Source organism: Pagrus major, chromosome 19 (assembly GCF_040436345.1).
Source record: "Pagrus major chromosome 19, Pma_NU_1.0".
Lineage (NCBI taxonomy): Eukaryota > Metazoa > Chordata > Actinopteri > Spariformes > Sparidae > Pagrus > Pagrus major.
Genome location: NC_133233.1, coordinates 18,017,157 through 18,038,320, shown reverse-complemented (window position 1 = coordinate 18,038,320; position 21,164 = coordinate 18,017,157). Strand labels below are relative to the sequence as shown.

The window sequence follows — 21,164 nt, the reverse complement described above, 5'->3', positions numbered from 1 at the left end:
TGCAACAGTAATTGCAAGTACATATACTTTAAATGATGATAAAAGTGCTGAGATCAACAGTTTTATATCTTGGGGAAAGTATTTGTGTGTTTTCACTGGTCTAACGTACGACGTGTGGTGGGAAATCCGCTTAAATGTGGCCAACTCAATCTCGATCTGACGAGACATCCCCCTGTCTGTGCCATCGTCTCTTGACTGTTGAACCAGGTCTACGTTTGGCTATGACTTGGCAGTTTCACAGTGGATGCCAACGGATATTTGTTTAAAATGGCAAGTTTCTCACACTGGTCTCACAGCGGCTGCAGCTCAGACAGGTGGCAGACAGACAGATAAGTGTCACAGCCTCGATAACTTTCGATGGGCAGCCACAACTTTCAAAGCACAAGCTTTCAGTTGTATTGCAAAAAGCAACACATCGAATCCACTTCTGATTGCAACGTAGTCTGCACGAAATCCAATGCAAGCTCCTGCAGGAGAGTTGTCTTCACTTGTGTGGCCCGTGAACTTAAAAGCTGAGAACATCAAAGCCATGCTAGTCTAAATGGCGCCCTCGTCTGCTTTCCATTCCTCTCATATGGGTGAGCTGTGGGCGATGAATCTGTGTCGAATAATCGCAGCATCATAACACCTCTGCACAGAAACAACTTCAATCAATCTGACATAAATCTGAAATAAGGAAATTCAAAGATTCAAAGCTGAGGTTTGAGGTTGGCATCATGAGTTGTTCTGTCTGTGTTATCTCCACAAAGCAAAATCAACTCCATGTTTACACATTAAAAGGTCAAAAAGAACCAAATGTGTTGGGTTTAGATGTTCAGTTAGGCTGTGAAGTTGGTTTAGAGCGTGACAACTACAAGATGTTATCAAATGTTATTGCATATCTACTGACACATCGAAGGACAAGGGGGAAGAAACAGATGGAGGAAGAAAACAAGAGAAACGAAGTACATGTTAGCTACAGCCTGGCACATTTACTGTACAAAAAACACAACCTGGGATGTTATTGTGGCCACTGAGGTTGGCACCAGACATCTGCAGTGTACCTGCTGAGCTCAGGTGAGACCACATTGTATTTTTCTCTCGCACAACAGGAAACCGTCAACCAGGTGAAAAGAACAACATGAGCAACAGAGCTGAGGCCTCGTGATGGATGTCCTTGGGGACCCAGACAAATCTGACTTTGTCTTAACTGGAGAGCACTAATGGCAATATTATCACTCAGTACATCTTTATCATACATAGGTTATAATATAATCTAGCTTTATGAATCTTTGTGAATGTACCGTGCGGCCTACATAGGGAAGATCCCTCAGTTAACCCTCTAGGCGCCAGAGTTTATTTAGGAAAATATTCCGTTTGGATTGTAAGATTTCAAAAGGCTGTAGCTTGGAAGTGATGAGAGATAAATTCATAGTGTAAATGAGAAAAATATTCATAATGACCTAAAGTTTGTGATGGGAGTAAATTTAATCATCTAATTTGCATATTGTGACGTCACCAGGTGACTGAAAGTAACTTTCAGTAAAACTGATTTTTGAACATATTTACACAGAAAAAACATATTTATATTGTCATCTCATCCTCAAAATAAAGGAACAGGAGTTTGATTGGAGTAAATTTACTAATCTAATTTGTATGTCACCAGGTAAAATTCAGTAAAACGGAATTCTGAACATATTTACACAGTAGATTTTTTTTTTTTCATCCTCTCATCCTCAGAGTAAATGAACAGGAATCTGATAGGAGTAAATGTCCTAATCTAACTTGTAAAAAGAAAAGAAAACTCTCGCCGTGATCAGCGTGTGTTGCTTGTGTGACAGTGTGCGCAGCTGCAGCATCGTCAGTCACTCGTCTCTGACGAGCGATCGTCATCAGAGGGCAAATCGTCCCCTTCTGAATCGAGATCAGCAAAGATCTGTGCAAGCACCTCATCCGCACTGTAAAGTCTTTTGGGCATTTTGTTTTTTATTACAAAAATCGCTATCTGTCTCTCGATCTGTCCAGCACACTTCCACCACCGCTCCGCGGCTCTCTCCTCTCCACTCTGCCCGCTTAGCCGCTGCTGCTCCGACAGCCGGTGTCGGGTTTCAAACTTTTTTTTCTCAGGTATTTTGCATAGAAACACACCCCCAAATGACGTCAGGATTGAAGCTGAATCTATTGGCTATCTAGTGGTAGCAAGCAGTAACAGCACAAGGCAGTAGATTTAAAGATACGGGCTGTTTTAATGAGCAATGTTGCCTGTCGCAATAATGCGACTTTGGCGCCTAGAGGGTTAATGCGCTGCGGAGATGTGCTCCTCATGCTCCTTTAAAAAGGAGGAACTGCAAAGAAATGAGTCATATTCTATTGCAAAATGCAAATCATCTTCTTGTTTTTTTAACTGATGTAAGTAAAAAGATTATTTGCGGTCTGTATTGGGTGAGAATTTGGTGTGTGAGAAAACCTGACCGAAACTAAACTAGTTTGACACCTAAATAAAATCAGTATAAAAACAAGGTTGACAAAATAACATTGACACCTTACAATATGATACAATTAAGAAAAAAAATTCAAAAGCTATAGCCTCACTTTGTTCTCATCAGAAATTCAACATTAAAGCTTCACCAAGGCAGTGATGTTTCCTGAAAGACTGACATATACATGGCTTGGAAAAATAATGTGTGTCTAATGTGTTTTTTGTGCAAAAAAAAGTATATTCACCAAATTAAAATCCTGAAGAAGGCTTTTCTACTTCTTTAAAATTCCATAATCTATGAATATACATTTTCTATTACATATTTGTTCATTTCTAAAGTCCTGTCTTAGTCTGCGTTCACTGGAGGCCTTCGGTTTCCATACCACACTTGTGTATGCTGAATACTCTACCATGCTCGTAGGCCCACCTCTGAAAATTAGATTTCAGTGAGAATGACAATGATTTCTGTACAACAACAACAACAAAACAGCTTCTTGTGTAAAACTGTGCATTTACGTCAGTCTACACAGTGAAGTTCAAACATTCATCTGTAGGAACAACAAGAAAAAACACATTTTTGACAGGAGGGGGATTTATATCATTAGATTTCCTTCTATCTTTTTAGTTTGATGTATCTCACCAGTCCTATCAGATGGACATGAGAACCTCTTGTTTTAATCTAATCTGGCTATATTGAATAGGCCTAGACTTGATTCTACAGTTTATAAGACATAGATTGTGTTGATGTTTAAGCTTGGTGTCCTTTTTCTTTTTCTTTACAAGACTCCCCTTATACTAGCACCATTTTGAGTGAAAACAACCGGATGACTTGAACATTTATCTTTTACTTTTGAGGGTTTTGGTACTGGCACACTCAATCGTAACTCTCCATTAGTGGAGTTAGTTAAAAGTGAGGTGTGTTGGTGGTTGGGTACTGTAAAAATAAACCTACGAAACGTGGGAAACATTGCCATAAAGTCCCAATGCCACAAAAAAAAAACCCCAAAAAACAAAAACCAAAACTGTGAACTGTAAAACAACAACAACAACAAAAAAAACCCTTCCCTACAAGTAAAATAACAGAAGTATCATCAGCAAAAGTAATAGCTGTGAAGTAAAATGTCCCCAGTGACTGATAAACAACTCTCCATGTTGTCATTATTTTGTTGATAACTACATCTGGATTTTTAGAGAAAATGCCGACACGATCACCGTTATCTTCCCCGATTGAGATCACAGAAACTCCTTCATGGCACACACAGTTCACATCTGTGCCGCTCTTGTCAACACAGGAAGCTGAGATCAGTGTCAGATGGATAAAAAGGACTTTTTCTTTACAAGAGTGAATATCTCTCAAAAATTGAAGAGACAAACTTTTGAGCAAACTAAATAAGGGATCATTTGCTCAAAAATGAGAGTTGTAGAAAATCTTGGTGTGGCTGTGCCTCAGGGGTAGAGCCAGCGTCTTGTTATCGGAAGGTCGCTGGTTCAATTCCCGTGGTCTGCATGTCAAAGTGTCCTTGGGCAAGATACTGAACCCCAAACTGCTCCAGATGTGTTGGTTGGCACCTTGCATGGCAGCCACCGCCATCAGTGTATGAATTTATGAATTACTGTAAGTTGCTTTGGACAAAAGCGTCTGCTAAAATGTCTTCACTTTCAATGTAAATCATTGGAAGTGAAGACTGCCCCATGATACACATTTTCTTTACAAGTGTATGTACAGTGGTGCTTGAACGTTTGTGAACCCTTTTGAATTTTCTATATTTCTGCATAAATATGACCTAAAACATCATCAGATTTTCACACAAGTCCTAAAAGTAGATAAAGAGAACCCAATTAAACAAGTGAGACAAAAATATTATACTTGGCCATTTATGTATTGAGGAAAATGATCCAATATTACATATATGTGAGTGGCAAAAGTATGTGAACCTCTAGGATCGGCAGTTCATTTGAATCGCGTGAAAATCTGATGTTGTTTTAGGACATATTTATGCAGAAATATAGAAAATTCAAAAGGGTTCACAAACTTTCAAGCACCACTGTAAATACTTGACCACGACTGTACTTGCTTACATCTGTCAACAGAGATTTAATACCTTCTGTGTGGCAGATGATTTCGCCCAGAACGACATTTTATCTGCCCTCCAACTTCCGCCATGTAAACTTAAGCTTTGAAATCCCAGGGAAAGAAGAAAATGTTTCTAGTCCAACAGTGTTTTACTACTCCAACTCTGTGTGCGGTGGAGGAGAGGCTGCCGGAGAAGGCAGTCGACCAGCCAATTTACAGGTGTAATACCTCCATCTACTGGACTACAACGATGGTGGTGAAATAAAATGGAATAAAACTGATCACACCTGTAAAGATTTCTAGCAATACTATATTTTGATCTATCATGATGCTGCTTGTTTCTCCATGGCCATTATTATATACAGTGAATGTCAACCATCTTGCCCCTAAAGAGTTATTCCACTCGAAGCAAAATCTAATTTACCTCCAATGGTATCTAGCCTTTTACTCAACTATTCCACTTCACTGTTGGAGGGGACAATAAACTGTTATACTATATGTATACTGAGGAAAAACTGATTACCAGGCCTACAATTAAACAGTTTAACGAAAGATAAGTAACTTCAGGGCTGTATCAGCATGTTAAAAGTATCAATAATTTGGCTTGGATTCAACTGTAAGTTAACAGGCAGAACAAAATGCAGTCATGGTCTTAATGTCAGACACATCTTTCAGTCCAGTCGCCAGGATAACATTTTAGCAATTATATTTTCTGCACGTCATACACAACATTTGTAAACGTGACACCTGTGAATATCTTTAATATTGACTATATAATATATATATTGACGATATAATATATATAATATAATATAATAATAAAAAATTCTATCTTTAAGAAAGAATTTAAACAATGTAAACACAGTGTTTCTTTTGATAATAATAAACGTGAAGTCAATATATATACATATATATGTACACATCACCTTTCTTTCAATACAATATACACACAGATCACCACAATACTCTAGTACTGAACCAGGCTAAGGAGTACACAGTGACACCTGTTGGCTTTAAACAGGCACCACAGATAAGCACCGACCATGCAGGCCTTAATAACACTACTACAGACTGAACATGAGCTGAACGCATGACATAATGTGTTTAGCCACTTTTAAATGGTGGACGGTGCCATAACTCACATATAACAACATGCTATATTCAATCTAATGTCAGTGCACACAAACAAAGGTTAGGGGGGAAGTAATATCAGTCAAACAGCTTGGATGGGAAGACCTTGACAGTTTTTACATAGAAACCAAAGAACAACAAGAACTACTTCCTGTTGGTCGTGATCAGGGCCGTAGCCAGGATTTTAGAAATTCTGAGGTCCTGCCCCCCACCCATACATCCAGAGGACTATAGTGTAAATCTGGGTATTTCTCTGCATTTTGCCAGGACCAATAATCACTTAGGAAATAATATCAGTGCCAGCACATAGATGAAAATTGGACTCACATTCTGACAGAAGAAGAAGGTTAGTGACACATTTTGACTTAAATACATACATACACCTACCATACTGCAGGATTAAAAAAGGACAAATAGGATAAATAGAATAAAATTTGAATATTAATCTAAAATGTACCAAATAGTCATTTATAAAGCATTTCACTGCTTGTTAATGGTGAAATAACTATTAAAGTTTAATTAACTATAAATTAGCCGTTTTTGATTATATATAATTGTTTATTTTAATGATATGATAAATATTATAAAGTTTTACTATTTAAATGCTCACACTATGTATTAAGAATCAAAGACCCAGAGGAAAATACAGAGGACATGACTTCTGTGGCCTCAATGGCAGCTGCGGGCCTGGTCATGAACGCACGACACCACCTGGATGAGCTCCCCAACACCCCCAGCCACACAGCTGCTGAGCCTCAGCCAGCCAGTAGGTGGCGCATTGACCCTGCACTAAATACACATCGAGCAGTGGGAATCAGGTAATACAACTAAAATACAGTGAGAACTACTATACAGCAATAAACTCTGAAACTTCCCACTATCAAAGTCCCATTACAGTCAAGGCCTTTCTAACAGTATGTATTAAATACATTAAAAAATGTGTTCAGTGAATTACTTTTAAACTTGGATAACTGAAGATGAAGTATGAAGTCTGCAAACCTCAGTTTGTTCCCAAGCCTTTCAAAATTGTTTTAAAAGATAAAAATAGAAATCTGCAGTTAAAAGTCTTGTAATCATCACATGAAATTTACTCGTCTCAGTTCTTGATGAAACACCATCATGGAAAGAAAGCTTCACACATTAATCCTCCATTTATGCAGTTTCTCAGCTCTCTCGTGTAAAACGTTGCACATACATCAGTCTACACAGTGAAATTCAAACAACTGTATGAACAAGAAAAAGAAACACACTTTTGACTTTATATTATTAGATTCTAGATCTATCAGTGGTTCCAAATCTTTTTAGTTTGATGTATCTCACCAGTCCCACTGTAAAAAGTCACTACAGAATTTAGAGGAATCAGCTTACCTTTTCTAATTAACTGACCATACATATACAAGTTTTATTTGTTTCAGGTTGATCAAACTAGTTTTTTATTTTCAGACCACTTTTCACTTATATTATAGGAGTTCTTTTAATTTGAAGTGTTTTGACTTTAAATGATGAGTTGGATGAATGTAATGTAAAGAGTTTATTGGTAAGATTAAAGTTTTTAAAGGCTATGGCGGCTATGTGTTCGGTTAAAATGAGCTTGATCTTACAAAACGACCCCACTGACAGACAAGTTGGTATTAGCCTACTGTTTAATGCATATTGAGGCGTTTTACAAGTTTCCATTCCAAACCAACTTGACGTTCAGAGACACGTACTACGGTGCTGAAGTTAGTGGGCTATGCTACGTCCTTTAGAGTCTGTAAGCCTCTGTATTTAAATGAGGCTATGTATGAATATATCCAAAAAATGTAAAGATCTTATTGACAAATTCTGCAGGATTGTCTAAATGGCCCTAAAGTCACATTTCTTTTTCACATTCATTCCTGTAAATGTAACAACAAAAATATACTAATAATTGTAATAATAAATTGTGGTTCTGCATTAAATGTTGTATGTTGTAGATCTATATTGAGTACCTCTGTAGTCTGATCATGCTTCTTCAGTACATACAGAGACAAACAACCATTCACACTCACATTCGCACCCATGGGCAATTTAGAGTGACCGATTTTCTTAACCTGCATGTCGTTGGACGGTGGAAGGAAGGGGAGAACATGCAAACTCAAAACAACTATAGAAGAAAGAATTAGACAAGTGGACAACCTAACTCTAGAGGCAATGTCGTCACATAACAACACAATAAAATCACACAGGAAAATAGTCTTAGACCTTGGATTTATTAAGTTAAATGTACAAAAGATCAATGACTCGATACATTTCATGTTTCAAGGCTTTGTCATTAAGACAAAACGAACTCTGTCCCAATCGAAAGCCTCCCAGCCTTTTCATACTGCCTGCCAGCTCTCAGAGACAATCATACATACTGCTGTCTAAATCACAGTACAGTCTACTGTATAACGTAGCTATTTCATCAAATAGATTTGTATATAATGTAAAGAAATTTCATACAAAAGTGCGGAACAATATGTATTTACAGTATAATCTTTTATTTTTCCGTATAAAAGAACTTCAGCAAATCCTGTTGTGTGCTCTCTACTGAACAGCTGCTCACCTTTATTAAGAAGCTTTTCCGCTTTGGCAGTGAACATTTGTGTTTACAAGCAGATTCAGATAAGGCACTGACAAGGGTCAAAAAGAAGATTTGATCATTCCTTAAGTGCCACTGTATCACAGCTAGCCACTACACCTCCGAACATCAATCTCCCCAGTTTAAGTTTCATCTCATCACTTTAAAGAATACAGCATTCAGCTCAGTCTTTTTCCAACTTGACCCTTTTTTTGGCGACTTGTAATATTTTCTCTCATGACGCGTGCCGTCAAGTGGTCATTAAATGGGAACTCCAGTCATTTTAAACCTGTGCCCCTATATTTACATGTGTTGGTGTGTAAATAATTCATACTTGACAAAAGTTTTGGAATCGGTCCAGTAGATCGCCTCAGCTGCATTGTAGTCCTTTGCGGCAGCTCAGACCGTCAAAGTTACATCCGAAGTTACGAAGAAACCTCAAACAAACTCTTTTAATGGACGTGACTTGAAGGTCGCAGTTGCTCCAAGGCATTACATTGCAGTTGTGTTGCGGCTGCCAGCTAAGGCGATCTACTGGACCGAATCTAACTTAAGCTAAGTATGAATCATTTACACACCAAAACGTAGATATAAGGCCCGGGTTTCAAAATAAATACCAGAATCTCCCTTTAAGTGACCCATTCATATAGTAGTGTGGGAAGCAAAGTAAAGGCAAGAGGGGACTAGATTCATACAACAAAAATGTAGATGAGACTTCAATCTAATTTCATAATGCTTTTCATAATAACACAATGAAACGTCAATGCATCTGATTTGGTCTGTGCCGTCTACCGTGCACGAAGCTGCCATAACATAGAAAAAGGCTATAAGGGCTCTGAGGTGACACAACAATCCAACATGACTAATACTGCACATTAACTTTAGCCTTACGTCGTTGAAAGATTCAACTTTTTTCTTTGGCCACGTGTTTTTTTCTGTGGACCCAAGGCTCGCTGCATGGGACGCTGGAATGGATGTCACAGACTCCAACAGTAGTGTTGGTATTGCTTTATCGACATTGCACACTAATGCAAAAAAGTTTGGTTCTTTTCCTTTACATCGGAAACAAACAAACACAATTCTCCGTATGAAATTATATAAAAAGATGCTTCAAATAGAAAAATATCTCCTCAGTTGATAACCTGCATGTTGGAAAACGTTTCAATGCATGATATCAAAAGTGCAACGTTGACAATCCTTCTAAATGGGCTTCTGAGTGCTATGAAAGTAGGGTAACGCAACCCTCCAAGATGTTTTTTAAAAAAGACATTCTTACTTACAAATTCTTATTGTAAGGCGTTGATGAAAATACATTTACATTTTCTAGGTGACAATAGAAAACTCATTTGCTAAGATGACTTTGTACGTTGTATAAAAATATTCTACCATCTTAATATCCCCTCACGGCTAACTTAGGCCGATGAGTGACTTACAGTACTGCCACATTTGGTCAACGTCACCAGTCGGTCATGATTACGTAGCATCCGGACATACCAAGACTATGTTCTGCGGCAGTAAATGACAGATAGACCCAGAAGGCGCTCTAACTTGGGTCACTTGTCCTGCTCTTGTTAAAAGGACAGCAGTCTGTAGCTTGTGAGACTGCTAAGTGCTTTTCTCATCAGTTCCATCCCGGGGGAACAACACTGCGACGCCTCGGAGGACTCTGGAGGTCTGACGCCATCAGCCTGGCCTCTCCGTGAGAAATCCCAGTTGAGCTACTTGTTGGGATATGCAGGGGTCCTGACAAGGCAGAGACTGGTGATAGATGACAGGGCAGGAAGTTGGAGTGATGCTGGGCCCTGGGGACGGGGCTGGGCTGGAGAGGAGGGGGGGCGCCGGGGCCTGTTGAGGCCTCGCAGGCAGGGGAAGGGAGATGGGGTCTGCCGGCCTCAGAAGCTGCCCTGGACGAACGGGTGGCTGAGAAGACCGTCTGCGGTGGGTCGCCACTTCTCCTCCACGAACACCTGCCGCAGGAAGTCCCTGCACGCGTCGGACACGCCTTCAGGGAGCATGGGCTTCGTAGGCTGGGTGGCAATCTTAAAAATGGCTGCCATGGCCTCGTACTCGGCCCACGGAGGTTTCTGGGTCAACATTTCCACAACGGTGCAGGCGACACTCCTGAGGACAAACAAGAACCAGGAGATTAATGGGTTGATATGTTTCTATGTATTTATGTTTATATTATCAGTGATGGAATGCAACTAAGTACATTTACTCAAGTACTGTCCTAAAGTAGAGTTTTTAGGTACTTGTACTTAAGCATTTCCATTTTCTGCTACTTTACACTTTTTGTAGACAAATATTTAACTTTAGTTACTAGTTACTTTGCAGATTACATGCTACATCAGGTCCAAAGTACAGCAGCACATTTTTTAAATGATTTTATTTGCAATCCAATCGTATAATCAGTTGACCCATAGTATACAGTATATAGATGCATGTAAATATATGTGTAATATACTTTTTCTTGTACTTCTGATACTTAAGTATATTTAATATCAGATACTACAAGTACTATTTGTATGGGTGACTTTAACTTTTTCCAAAGTAATATTTTAATACTCAAGTATAACTCATGGATACTTAATACAACACTGTATATCATACTTAAAGGGGCATTATGCAGCTTTTTTTTTACAGTCCTACAAACAGACAGAGCTCTTGATACAAGAAGTAACAGTTCGCAAGAGCTAACATGAGCTTTAGATATGATGTTTAAATCCATATATTTACATTTTGTTGATAAACATTAGAGCAAAACAGGCTTGTATTTTGAGTTATGGTGGGGTGAGAAGAAAAAGTCCTACAGTTCAGGAATTTGGGGCAATATAACCAAAACTGTTACAAGAAAGAGTTACATAGTGCACCTTTAATGTACAAACTATGTTGGACACATCAACATTAAAACCTTAAAACAAATATTGCAATCCAGTGCACCAACTTTGGTCTCAAAAATAAGAGTTCACATTCTAAATCAGAATAATTTGACTCTTTTTTTCTTTCTAAATTCATTACGTTGTTAGACTGCTACAGTGCTTCCAATGTAGGGAGCCGTCAAGACACCATTTTTTTTCTGTTTCAGATGTAAACTCTGTCCTATATTACCTAATAGTACCCAATTTATCTAATACCTAAAACAGCAGCAGTGGTCTGTTATGATTTAACATGGAGTAGCATCCCACAGGTGGAACAGTTAGTGGCAGGAAGTCAAACACTGCTTTAAGCCTTAAGTTAAGATTACTTTTCCATCATTCCCAAGGTCAGGTAAGAACTTTACTGCTCTTTTTCATGTTCTTTGACACGGTCCAATCTCACCAAGCTTCCAGTGAAAACCATGTTTGTCTCAGCACTGTGTCAAAGAACTTGAGCATGAAAGTAATTTGGGAATTCTTCAGGTCTTCAGATGAACTAAAGGATTTTATGCTCCTTAGTGGGTTTAAACAAATCTGCCGTGTCTTAGGCTAAAATAAATCCCTAAAAAATAATTAAATTGGGTAAAAAAAAGAGGTTTTTTCTCTCTCTTTTTCATGAAAAGGTGACGGCTTTTTTTTTTAATCGGACTGCAGCAAAATGTAATATTTACTGCAGGGCTATTGCTGTGGATTGCATATATTTTACAGGTGTGCATGCTGATTTATTCTCCCCAGCATTTGTATTACATGTCAGTATTTCTGCTTTGTAATCCAAACTTAAAATACAATTTATGTCCTGGTGGCTGGTATGTATTTGACAGCTTCAACTGGTTTCATTTCGTAGTAATACCGTTGACTTGTTGAATTAAACATTGTTGCTGGCAGCGTTTTCACATCAGGGACACATGAACTGACACAAATAAGACCCAGATGAATTTGGTCCAGGGGTCGCCCACCTGATACAAAATTTTGCTTTTGGATGTTTCAGGACAGAAGGTGTATGAAAGCCCTGACCGAAGTAATCATACATTCTGTCACTGTGTTGCTTAAGGACCCCACGACAGCACAACGGAAATTGAATCTCACTGAAATGTAAAGTAAAGTCAATATTTCTGAGTTTGTTGAGTTTAAATGTCTTCTCCAAAACTACATACAGTAGTACCCCTTTAATATTCATTATGTTTTGTTAGCCTTTATGTCTTGGTGACAGTTTAAAGTGTCACAAACAAAACTGTTTCAAGAATGTGTTGCTTTACCACCCATTTATTGAGCTACCTTCATTGCTTTCACTGTGAAAGTGCCTGTAATATTTTTTTTTATGTGCTGCATCAGTCTGTTATCCCCTTTGGGCCTCATTACAGTTCCATCTGATCTTATTCTTCTTACCACACATCAGCTTTGCGGCCGTAGCCCTCCCCGTTGATGACCTCCGGGCTCATCCAGTAGGGGGTGCCAGTGACGGACTTGATTCCAGTACCAGACATGCAGATGGTCTGGATACGTTTGCTGGCTCCAAAGTCTCCCAGCTTCACGTTCCCTGATGAGTCTCTCAGGATGTTCGCACCTGGTGGAACGAAAACAAAATGAGCTCAGAGTTATTCAAGAGTCTCCCGAGGACTGTCGACATCCTTGAAGGGATATACTTTTGATAGTGTGGCGGTGCGGTTAATGCACTCGGCTGTTGCAAAGAGCGCGCGCCAGAACTTAAACTGACCGAACAACCTGAGGGGGAAGGTAAAACTTTTCCAATGAGATGATGGAACACTGGCAGACATATTTATAAAATGTCAAAGCATACTTTTTACTCTAAAATGAAACACTGAATCAACCATCTCCTCCACGTGGATCAAACACCCTTCTTTCCTCCTCCTCCTCCTCCTTTAGTAATTTTCCGACTTGTAGCTGTGTCTATCCCATTTCCTCCAGGCGCTCCTCTTGTTTGATCAGTGACTAATGTACACCACTCGCCACTCACTCTCCACACCCACTGGAGGATGGAGGCCTCGCAGAGAGGAGACTAAAACTGCGACCTTTACTCTCAACTTCTCACTTCTTTAATTGGTTTCCACTGCCTGTATGTGTGTTGTGAGACCTCTCCAATAAATCAGCTCCATGTATTTGACTCCTTAAATTCACCAGAAACTTTACAGGCTGTGATGCCAAGCTCGATCCAAAAACCACACGTGCTGACAGCTCGTTTCACTACATATAGAGGAGCTCTTGTGTAGTGGGATGAGCACATACCGTATATTACACACAAAGAGCATTTTCTAAGTGGAAAATCCCACCCACACACACTCTCCTGTGAAACCTACTATCTTTTTTCCCCCAGCAGACGGTACATTTTCCTCTTCTTGGCTGCCACTGGACGAAGCAGTGACTCCCAAAGCTGCGGGCAGCCAAACTAAAAGCCTTTCCATCCGGTGTTGAACATTTTTAGCCTGGCCGATTTCACCAGCACGGAGCCTAATATATCTCACAGGGGAGTTCAAAATAGCGAATTTTTTCCAGGCTCCTTTCTGTAGACAGTGAATAACCAAATGAGGAAATGTCAACTAGAATAAAATGAATGGATCTGTCATATTCTCAGTCTGTAACAGTTGCCGCATGATGAACCACAAAGATGAAGGAGTGTTCACTGGACATAAATCCAATTAAAAATCCTATCCTGACCTTTGCCAGCTTGCTGTTTCTCTTACCTTTGATGTCTCTGTGTACAATCATGTTGCTGTGCAGGTAGGAGACTCCTTGGAGGATCTGCCTGGTGTATCTCCTCGTCACCTTCTCTGTCAGGGCGCCATAGGCTTTCAGCTGGTCCTTTATTGAGCCCTGGTGAGAAGAAAATGAGAAAGTGAGTGAGAGAAGTAGAGGAACAGCTTGAGAAATACATTTATGATCTTCATATTGGCTGCAGTGTGAACTAATATTATTGCCACAGCTGTTGAATATGAAACAACACAGTTTTAAAGGTGCGGTATGTATGAATTGTACAAACAAAAAATAAAAAATTGGGGTTGTCACTTGAAATAATATTAAAGTAGATCTGCTTTGGAAGTATGTGTAGAGTAGATATAGAATGGTTCAGCGTCTGATATAACAAGGATTTGTAAATAAATCACTAATGAACGAAATGAAGGATCTACATTTCCAGCTGAAAAAATGATTTATTTTCACTTTTTTTGTGAAAGCAGCCTCTGAGCCAATCTTCAAGCGCAAAAATCAAATATTACCCATACAACGTGTTAAAAGAAACTTGCTGGATTTGGAGTCCAAACGCCTTCAATGTCCTGCATTTCCTTTCATTTCCTGTTTTCAGTTCCTCAAGAGGAAAACCACAGGAGTATAGACTTGATCCAGAAACACCTGTGACGCAGTTTTGGGCTCGACCAGTTAAAACAAACTCTCCCTCTTCGCTTTCAGCTGTCAACAAGACACCTCAACAGCTCTCTGGCTCTCAGAGGGACACTTGCCCCCCCCTCACCGTGGGCGACTTTAAGTGTTATCGGTCAGCCGCAGCGGTGCCGAGCAGTCACACACACACAAACTTGGCTTCTTGTCACCTCCTCCCTTGCCTCTGCCAACGAACTCCAGCGAAACATAAACATTTCCAAGTTCCAGACAATATGTGACTAAGACGCTCAATGCCATTCACGGAAAAAAATAGCCCAGGAAATATTAAAAACAGGCGCAGGGACAAGGTCCACAGGCGACAGCAGCTCATTAAGACGCTCATTTAGTGAGAAAATGATCTCATAAACTGAGCAGTTCTGCTGACATCAACCACTGAGGACATGTTTGTTGACAGCTGGTGACATTTCAAAATTGGTTTCTAGCAGATGTGGCCGGTATGGGTTTGATTTGATGTTAAAATGTCTGCGTACCTATCGCTACAGCCAAAACGACTCAAAATATGACATTCATTCTTTATTGTGTCTCAGTCAAACTTTAAGGGTTGTGGCGTCTCTGATATGCTACTTGTGACTTATTAAAGGCATATTTGGCAGGATTTGTCCTTTGCCTTTTTGTTGACAAGTTGGGTTGGTGGCCTGCCAACCCAAAACGTCGGTATTTGACGACCTGGGAACGTGACTCAACAATGCTATGTGTCTCCAGAATCACTGTCGCCCAGAAACATCATGAACACCATGAAATATTAAGAAAATATTTTGTTTTAGTCTGCACGTTATACCATTTTTAGAAAAGTCCTGTATGTCCTGAAATTAAAATGCCCTGCAGAATACGCACCCCGGGCATAAACTCGACAAAAATGGTGAGTTTCTTCTGTTCGAGGTCCCGCAGGCAGCCGTAGTACTGAACAATCCTCTCGTGACGCAGATTCTTCAGCAGCTGAATCTCACACTCCAAAGCGTTCACCTCCTACAGAAAAAAGAAAAGCACATTCAAATATTAAGCATCTGTAGTCTTGAATTATGAAATCACTCAGTCTTGCGTCCTAAAATACATGCAGCCAGTGACTTATTTTGTTCTCTCTCACCTTGCTGGTTTCCTGACAGTCTGGGTCAAAGGGCACCTGCTTGGCGGCCAGCTCGCGGCCTGTGTCGGCGTCATAGCAGAGGTAGACCTCCCCGAACGCCCCGCGCCCCAGGAGCTTTCCCTGTCGCCAGTTGACTGGCGCCCGTGGCGCTGCAGAAACACAACACCAGATGATGAAAACCCGCCAGTAATTCATTCTGTTACTAAGCCCCCAGAGGCAGACAGAGCCACTGTGATATACTGATTGGCGCACTAGCGCTAACACTGAAGCATGCATCCAAATCCACCGCAAAACTCGACTGCAACTCACACACTAATTTCACCGAGACCAGACGTCAAAACCCACCACAGGGTTTTTTAATGGCTCCCACCGCAGACCCTCAGACGGGGGAAACCCGCTGATATCTGAGTCAAACCACGTTCAGCCGTCGACAGAAAGTCGTCGAAACCTAGTGAGAGCATCTATACAACTCTCATCTTCACAGACCCAGACTCCGAGACTTTGTTTTGGTATTAACAAGCTTCTTTGTGGCTGAGTTAGACAGCGTGGTCGTGTGTGGGTGAGGAGGACACCAGAGGCTGACACGTCGACCACAGACTGCTGAGCTGAAATTTCGCTTCATGACAAAGACAATTTCTGGGCAACGTGTACCGTGAATTGAATGAGGACAGATGTGAGCCTGACATGGATGATGGAGGGGAATTACAGTATCACTGTACATTAGCTCTATTCCCTCTTACTAGGATTCAAACATGTTTGACAGCCATAGAATATTTACTAGAAAATATCCTCCATAAATGCAGAAAACATTTAAAATTCTTGTCACTCCTCAATGTTTGACTTTTTCTGCTTGAACGATCGAGACACACTGTTAACGTATCCATTCCATTGTTTTCTATGTGTCATTTTTTATTTTGTGATGCACCAAGGATACCTACTGACAAGGGCTGGGTGTCTATTAAAGGTTGCATATTATAGAAAGTGAGATTTTTATGTCTTTTGATTATAAAGCAGGTCTGTCTACGTGCTATATATGTACTGTAAAGTATCACAACGATCAATCTAAGAGGAAATGCATGCAGCCCGTATTCAGGAACTGTGCCTTTAAACAAGCTGTCATGGCTTCCGTATGTTTGTGATGAATAGAGGTCCTGCAGTAACAGATGGTATAAGTCAAATAATGTGGTTTTGCACTTTGTAGTTTTGGGGAAGGAATTTTAATCAGAAGACAAAGATCTTTATCGACTGATATTTGTATGCCTAAACAAACTAAACAAAAAAAACGTCTTTGCATTTTTTTTGTGCCCGACTTCTCTGCATGTTGCTTTATTTTCAGAGTGATCATATCATTTAATCAAAAAACAAAGCGTCTGTACAAAAACTTTACCTTAATAAAATACTAACATTTGTATTTCAAATCTGAAATTATCTAATGAAAGTATAAGCAAAATGTCATGTTTCATGTCAAAAACAAACAGATGCACGCAGTGAATACTTTTGTGCATACGCCTGTGTGTTCTGCGGTTCAAAGTACTGAGATTTGAAACCAGACCTGCTCTTGACAAACAGAAGAAAACAAATCTGAACTTTAATTCATTAATTTCTGGGTTATCAGTGAGGCTTTATTTCTCTCATTATCCACAGGAAACAGACCGATACAACACCAATCAACAACAAAAGCCAAGAATTCTGTTTATCTAAGACTGTATGTTTGGGGTCAAATACTCATTTGGGGCTTCCCAGTCCCTTCATTTTGAAAAGTTTTAAGATTTAAGGACTCTACTTACACTTGGCTGTACCACGCTGGCAGCTCTTGTCAGCGGTGCGGCCCAGCGAGCGCAGGTCGCTGTACTGCAGCGTGCTGTCTCCATTATAACTGCGTGTGCGACTGGAGGGAACCAGCTGAAACAGGTTCTCCTGCGGCATGAAGCTGCGCGGAAGTGTCCTGCGACCTGAAAACACACATTTTGAAAAAACATAAATAGGCACATTAAAAGACACTAGATCGTTTGTTTACGCTGTGAATGATTTTCACACAGTTACTTTACAGGTGTTGTGCAAAAAGTGAGCTCTCGGCCAAGACTTTAGGGCCAGCCGGAGCAGAGTGCCTCTCGCCACTCCGTCCCGCTTCCCCTCAGACAGGAAGCAGGGCGCTGTGTTTTTATACAAGTTCGGGTTCACCGCAGGGAAACGTAAATCATTGCTAGCCAAGGTTAGCCTCTGAGTAAGCAATTACTAGCAGCTGCCTGGAAGAGCAAGCCAGCATTTCATGTACCAAATCCAACCAGAGAGCGAAAAAATGCAGAGGCAGTCTACAATATTTAGAAATATATCTATTTGTCTGGAAATGTGGCAGAAATGTTAAGAGGAGGCGATGTCTGGTGTCGGTGTGTGAATGTGTCTATTGTCTTGTACACATAGCAGCATTTAATCCGTGCAATAATAGTGGGTGTTGTTAGTGCTCCAGAAAAGATGGTTTTCTTACGGTCTCCGTAATCCTTGCTGCGATTGGGCAACTGGAACTGGCGAGGGAAAGTCCCCCCTTTCCCGTGGCGACCTGAGGAGAGAGCAGTGAGGCAGAGCTGTCAGTTAGGAAGTCAGTGAAGCCTCAGCAACCATCACAACTGACTCTTTTACAGTACCAGTTTTGTGTTTTTGTTGTTCACAAGTGTAGGTTTAATTGCACGGAGCTGATCAGAAACACATATTAGAGCCTAATAAAGAAGACGGCACTTTAAAGGGGCACTATGTAGTTTTGCAGAAGAATTTCAAACTCAGAATTTTAATATTTACAACACTTATTTTTTCCAAAACTGAATAAACAAGCTGTTCTCAGAGAAAAAATAAGGTCCCCAGAAGACCGGTTGCAGCTAGAAATTGTACAAAGTACAACAGTATAAACTTGTGTTGTCCTTTAAGGTGAGTTTGTTTGTTCAGTTTATTTAGTCATGAGAACGAAGAGAGTTTGTTTATTTAGTTTGTTCAGGCATAAAAAAAATCAGTCAATGACGATCTTTCTCGTCTTCCTGGAAACTACATAGTGCCCCTTTAACATTTCAACAGATCACATCTGACAGACACTACACTGCTGTTGCCTGTATCAGCGTGTCAAATCAAAGCCTTTTTTTTCTTCACACCGAACAGAGCCGTGGTGTCGCCTCGCTGCAGCCAAGAGAGAAACTGAAAACAGCTCATGTGTGCTAGCTTAGCCTTAGCTCTGAACCCAGCGGAGCAGTAACTGAAGGCAGGTGGGGAGCACTGCTGACGCAGGCGAGCACTGACACTCTCTCTCTCTCTCTCACACACACACACACACACGTGCGCGCTGAAGGGAGAGCAGCGGAGCCACTTGCAATTGAAAGCAGCTGTTCTGTCAGATGACTGCCTCCCCTCGCGCTGTTTTTGTGGCCGTATCCCATGGAGACGGGAGTTATTTTTTGTGTTTGGCAGCGCGGGATGGAGAGGAAAAATCTACTCACAGGGAATGGTAAACAAATACTGTAGCCCTCAGCAGGAAGGGCCACACAGCCTCACATCTGGGAGGGGGGGGGAGGGGGTCGGGGCGTGCACGTGCATGCAATGCGTGCCCCAAGTCTTCAAGTGCTGCTGCAGCTATATGAAGCTCCCACTCTCCCGGTCTGTGTACACAGCACTCCCCTTTTCTTAATTTACAGCACAGGGGGTGGTGGTGCTGGAGAAAGAGAAAATGACCAGATTGGGAGAGCTGCTGCGGCTCTTCTGTTCGTGAGGATTAGTGAGGCGTTATCTGTCATCCTGCTCCATTTGATCTGAGTTCTGAAGGAAGAGGGGACAGACAGGGAGCCGAGGGACGAGGACTAGACGAGTTAAAGGGGGGTGGGAGGGCGTCGAGGGGCGAGGGGACAGAGAGGGGAAGTGATCATGAAAAGACAGGAAGGCAGCGATGTCTAGCAAAAAAAAAAAAAAGGCAGACGAGGAGAAAAGGCGATGGACACAGAGGAGAGCGTGTGGAAGATGAAGCAGGAAGAGTTACGATGCTATCACGCTCTTCATCTCCTCCTGAGACACAAGAAATACAACCAAGATATTAAATATCTTCCCAATAAGCCATTCCTCATTTTAAGTATTTACTCCACATAAAACCATCAAATAACATCATCCCCATCCTCATTAGTAGTCTCAAGAGGGTGTTTTCAAGGGGGGGAATTTTTAGGTAATCAGGAGCTGCACGAACAGAGCTTCAGCTCTCTTTATGTGTGCCACAGAAACCAAAAAACTTTCTAATAACGAACAGCGCTCTTTATCTTTCTGTAGCGTTTGAGCTGAGAGCAAAGAAGCCCTTTTCTCCTCTCCTTACCTTTGTATTCATAGTTGAGGTTCAGGTAATTATTGTCACGGTTGTTCTGTGAGAAAGGAGGACTGAAATGACAAGAGAACAGGAGGGGGGAAAAGTTGAAAAAAGGTTTTGCTATTTCAGTCAGTAATTTCCCCTTATCTTCAAACAGAGTCTGCTCTGCTCTACAGCTGCTGGTCTGAAACAGCCCCCGATTCTAAAGCAGCGCAAAATGCCTCAAAATGACTTCTGCGTTCAAACTACTTTGATCCACAATTGATTTTTAAACAACAATGTGCTGAATTAGAAAAGATAAGCATGCATGTTCTCTGCATTAACAATAAGAAAGCGAAAGTGAAGTTTGTGCTGAGCTTTTCTATCGTTTAAAGTGTCGATCTGCACCCCCTACCCTCCCTGGCCCGTCTGTAACCAGCCCCGACGACCCTGCAGAGAGTGACGTCTCTGCTGACCGCAGGGCGGCGCGGGGCCACGAGACCCTGGATAAGGGGCACGCATGCCCGCTCGCAGGGAAAAGTTCCATGCACTCGTTTCCTGCCATTGTTCTGCAGCCTGGAGCCCAGATAAGCCTCGTGCAGGTAGAGCTGTTTCCGTCCTACGCTCGCTCGCTCTCCCTCTTGCTCACTTTTCTTTCCCCTTTGATTCACAGTCAGCCTTCTCGCTCCTCTCTCTCTCTCTCTCTCTTCCACTTCACTCTCAGTCTTTCACCACTTTTCATTTTCTGGCTCAGATTTTCCTCTCATCCAGCATGTTCTTGCTTTACACTTTTCTACGTCTCCCACTCAGTCTCTCTGTTGCTCTCCCTCTCTGTCATGATAACGCAGGAATGCAGGCGTCCAGATAAGAGTTTTGTCGCCATGGCAACAGCAAAGTGACCCGATTCCTCTTAATTTTCTTTCCACGGAGGCAGCTCCGGCAGGGTCAGGGAGCTCTGCTGGCCCTCGACGCCTTTTACAAACTTTCCTCTGTGTTAACATTTCTTGAACACCGTGATGCAAACCACATCTCATTATCTCTGTTAATAACGCTGGTCTGCAACATCATAAACATAAATCCACACAGACGAGGGGTCACAGATCACACGGTGCATCATGACTCACCTGTCCAGTGCTTGATCTATTGATTGGCAGCTGCTCGACAGTGAGTTGTCCGCGCTCCCAAAGGGATCCAGCATCTGACA

At 41.2% G+C, this 21,164-nt stretch overlaps 1 protein-coding gene across 1 annotated transcript in view; it reads right to left on the bottom strand.

Annotated features, from left to right (window-relative positions):
* Window positions 1-7,875: 7,875 nt before the first annotated feature.
* The window catches only part of map3k22 (mitogen-activated protein kinase kinase kinase 22), a 40,360-nt gene continuing 27,071 nt past the window's right edge, over window positions 7,876-21,164 (bottom strand). The window contains exons 10-18 of the mRNA XM_073488364.1: window positions 21,085-21,158; window positions 19,991-20,052; window positions 18,140-18,211; window positions 17,442-17,606; window positions 15,655-15,803; window positions 15,405-15,536; window positions 13,859-13,988; window positions 12,546-12,723; window positions 7,876-10,365 (exon numbers count right to left, since the gene is read on the bottom strand). Coding sequence (XP_073344465.1) covers window positions 10,137-10,365; window positions 12,546-12,723; window positions 13,859-13,988; window positions 15,405-15,536; window positions 15,655-15,803; window positions 17,442-17,606; window positions 18,140-18,211; window positions 19,991-20,052; window positions 21,085-21,158 — 1,191 coding nt within the window. The 3' untranslated portion in view covers window positions 7,876-10,136. The remainder of the gene's footprint in view (window positions 10,366-12,545; window positions 12,724-13,858; window positions 13,989-15,404; window positions 15,537-15,654; window positions 15,804-17,441; window positions 17,607-18,139; window positions 18,212-19,990; window positions 20,053-21,084; window positions 21,159-21,164) is intronic.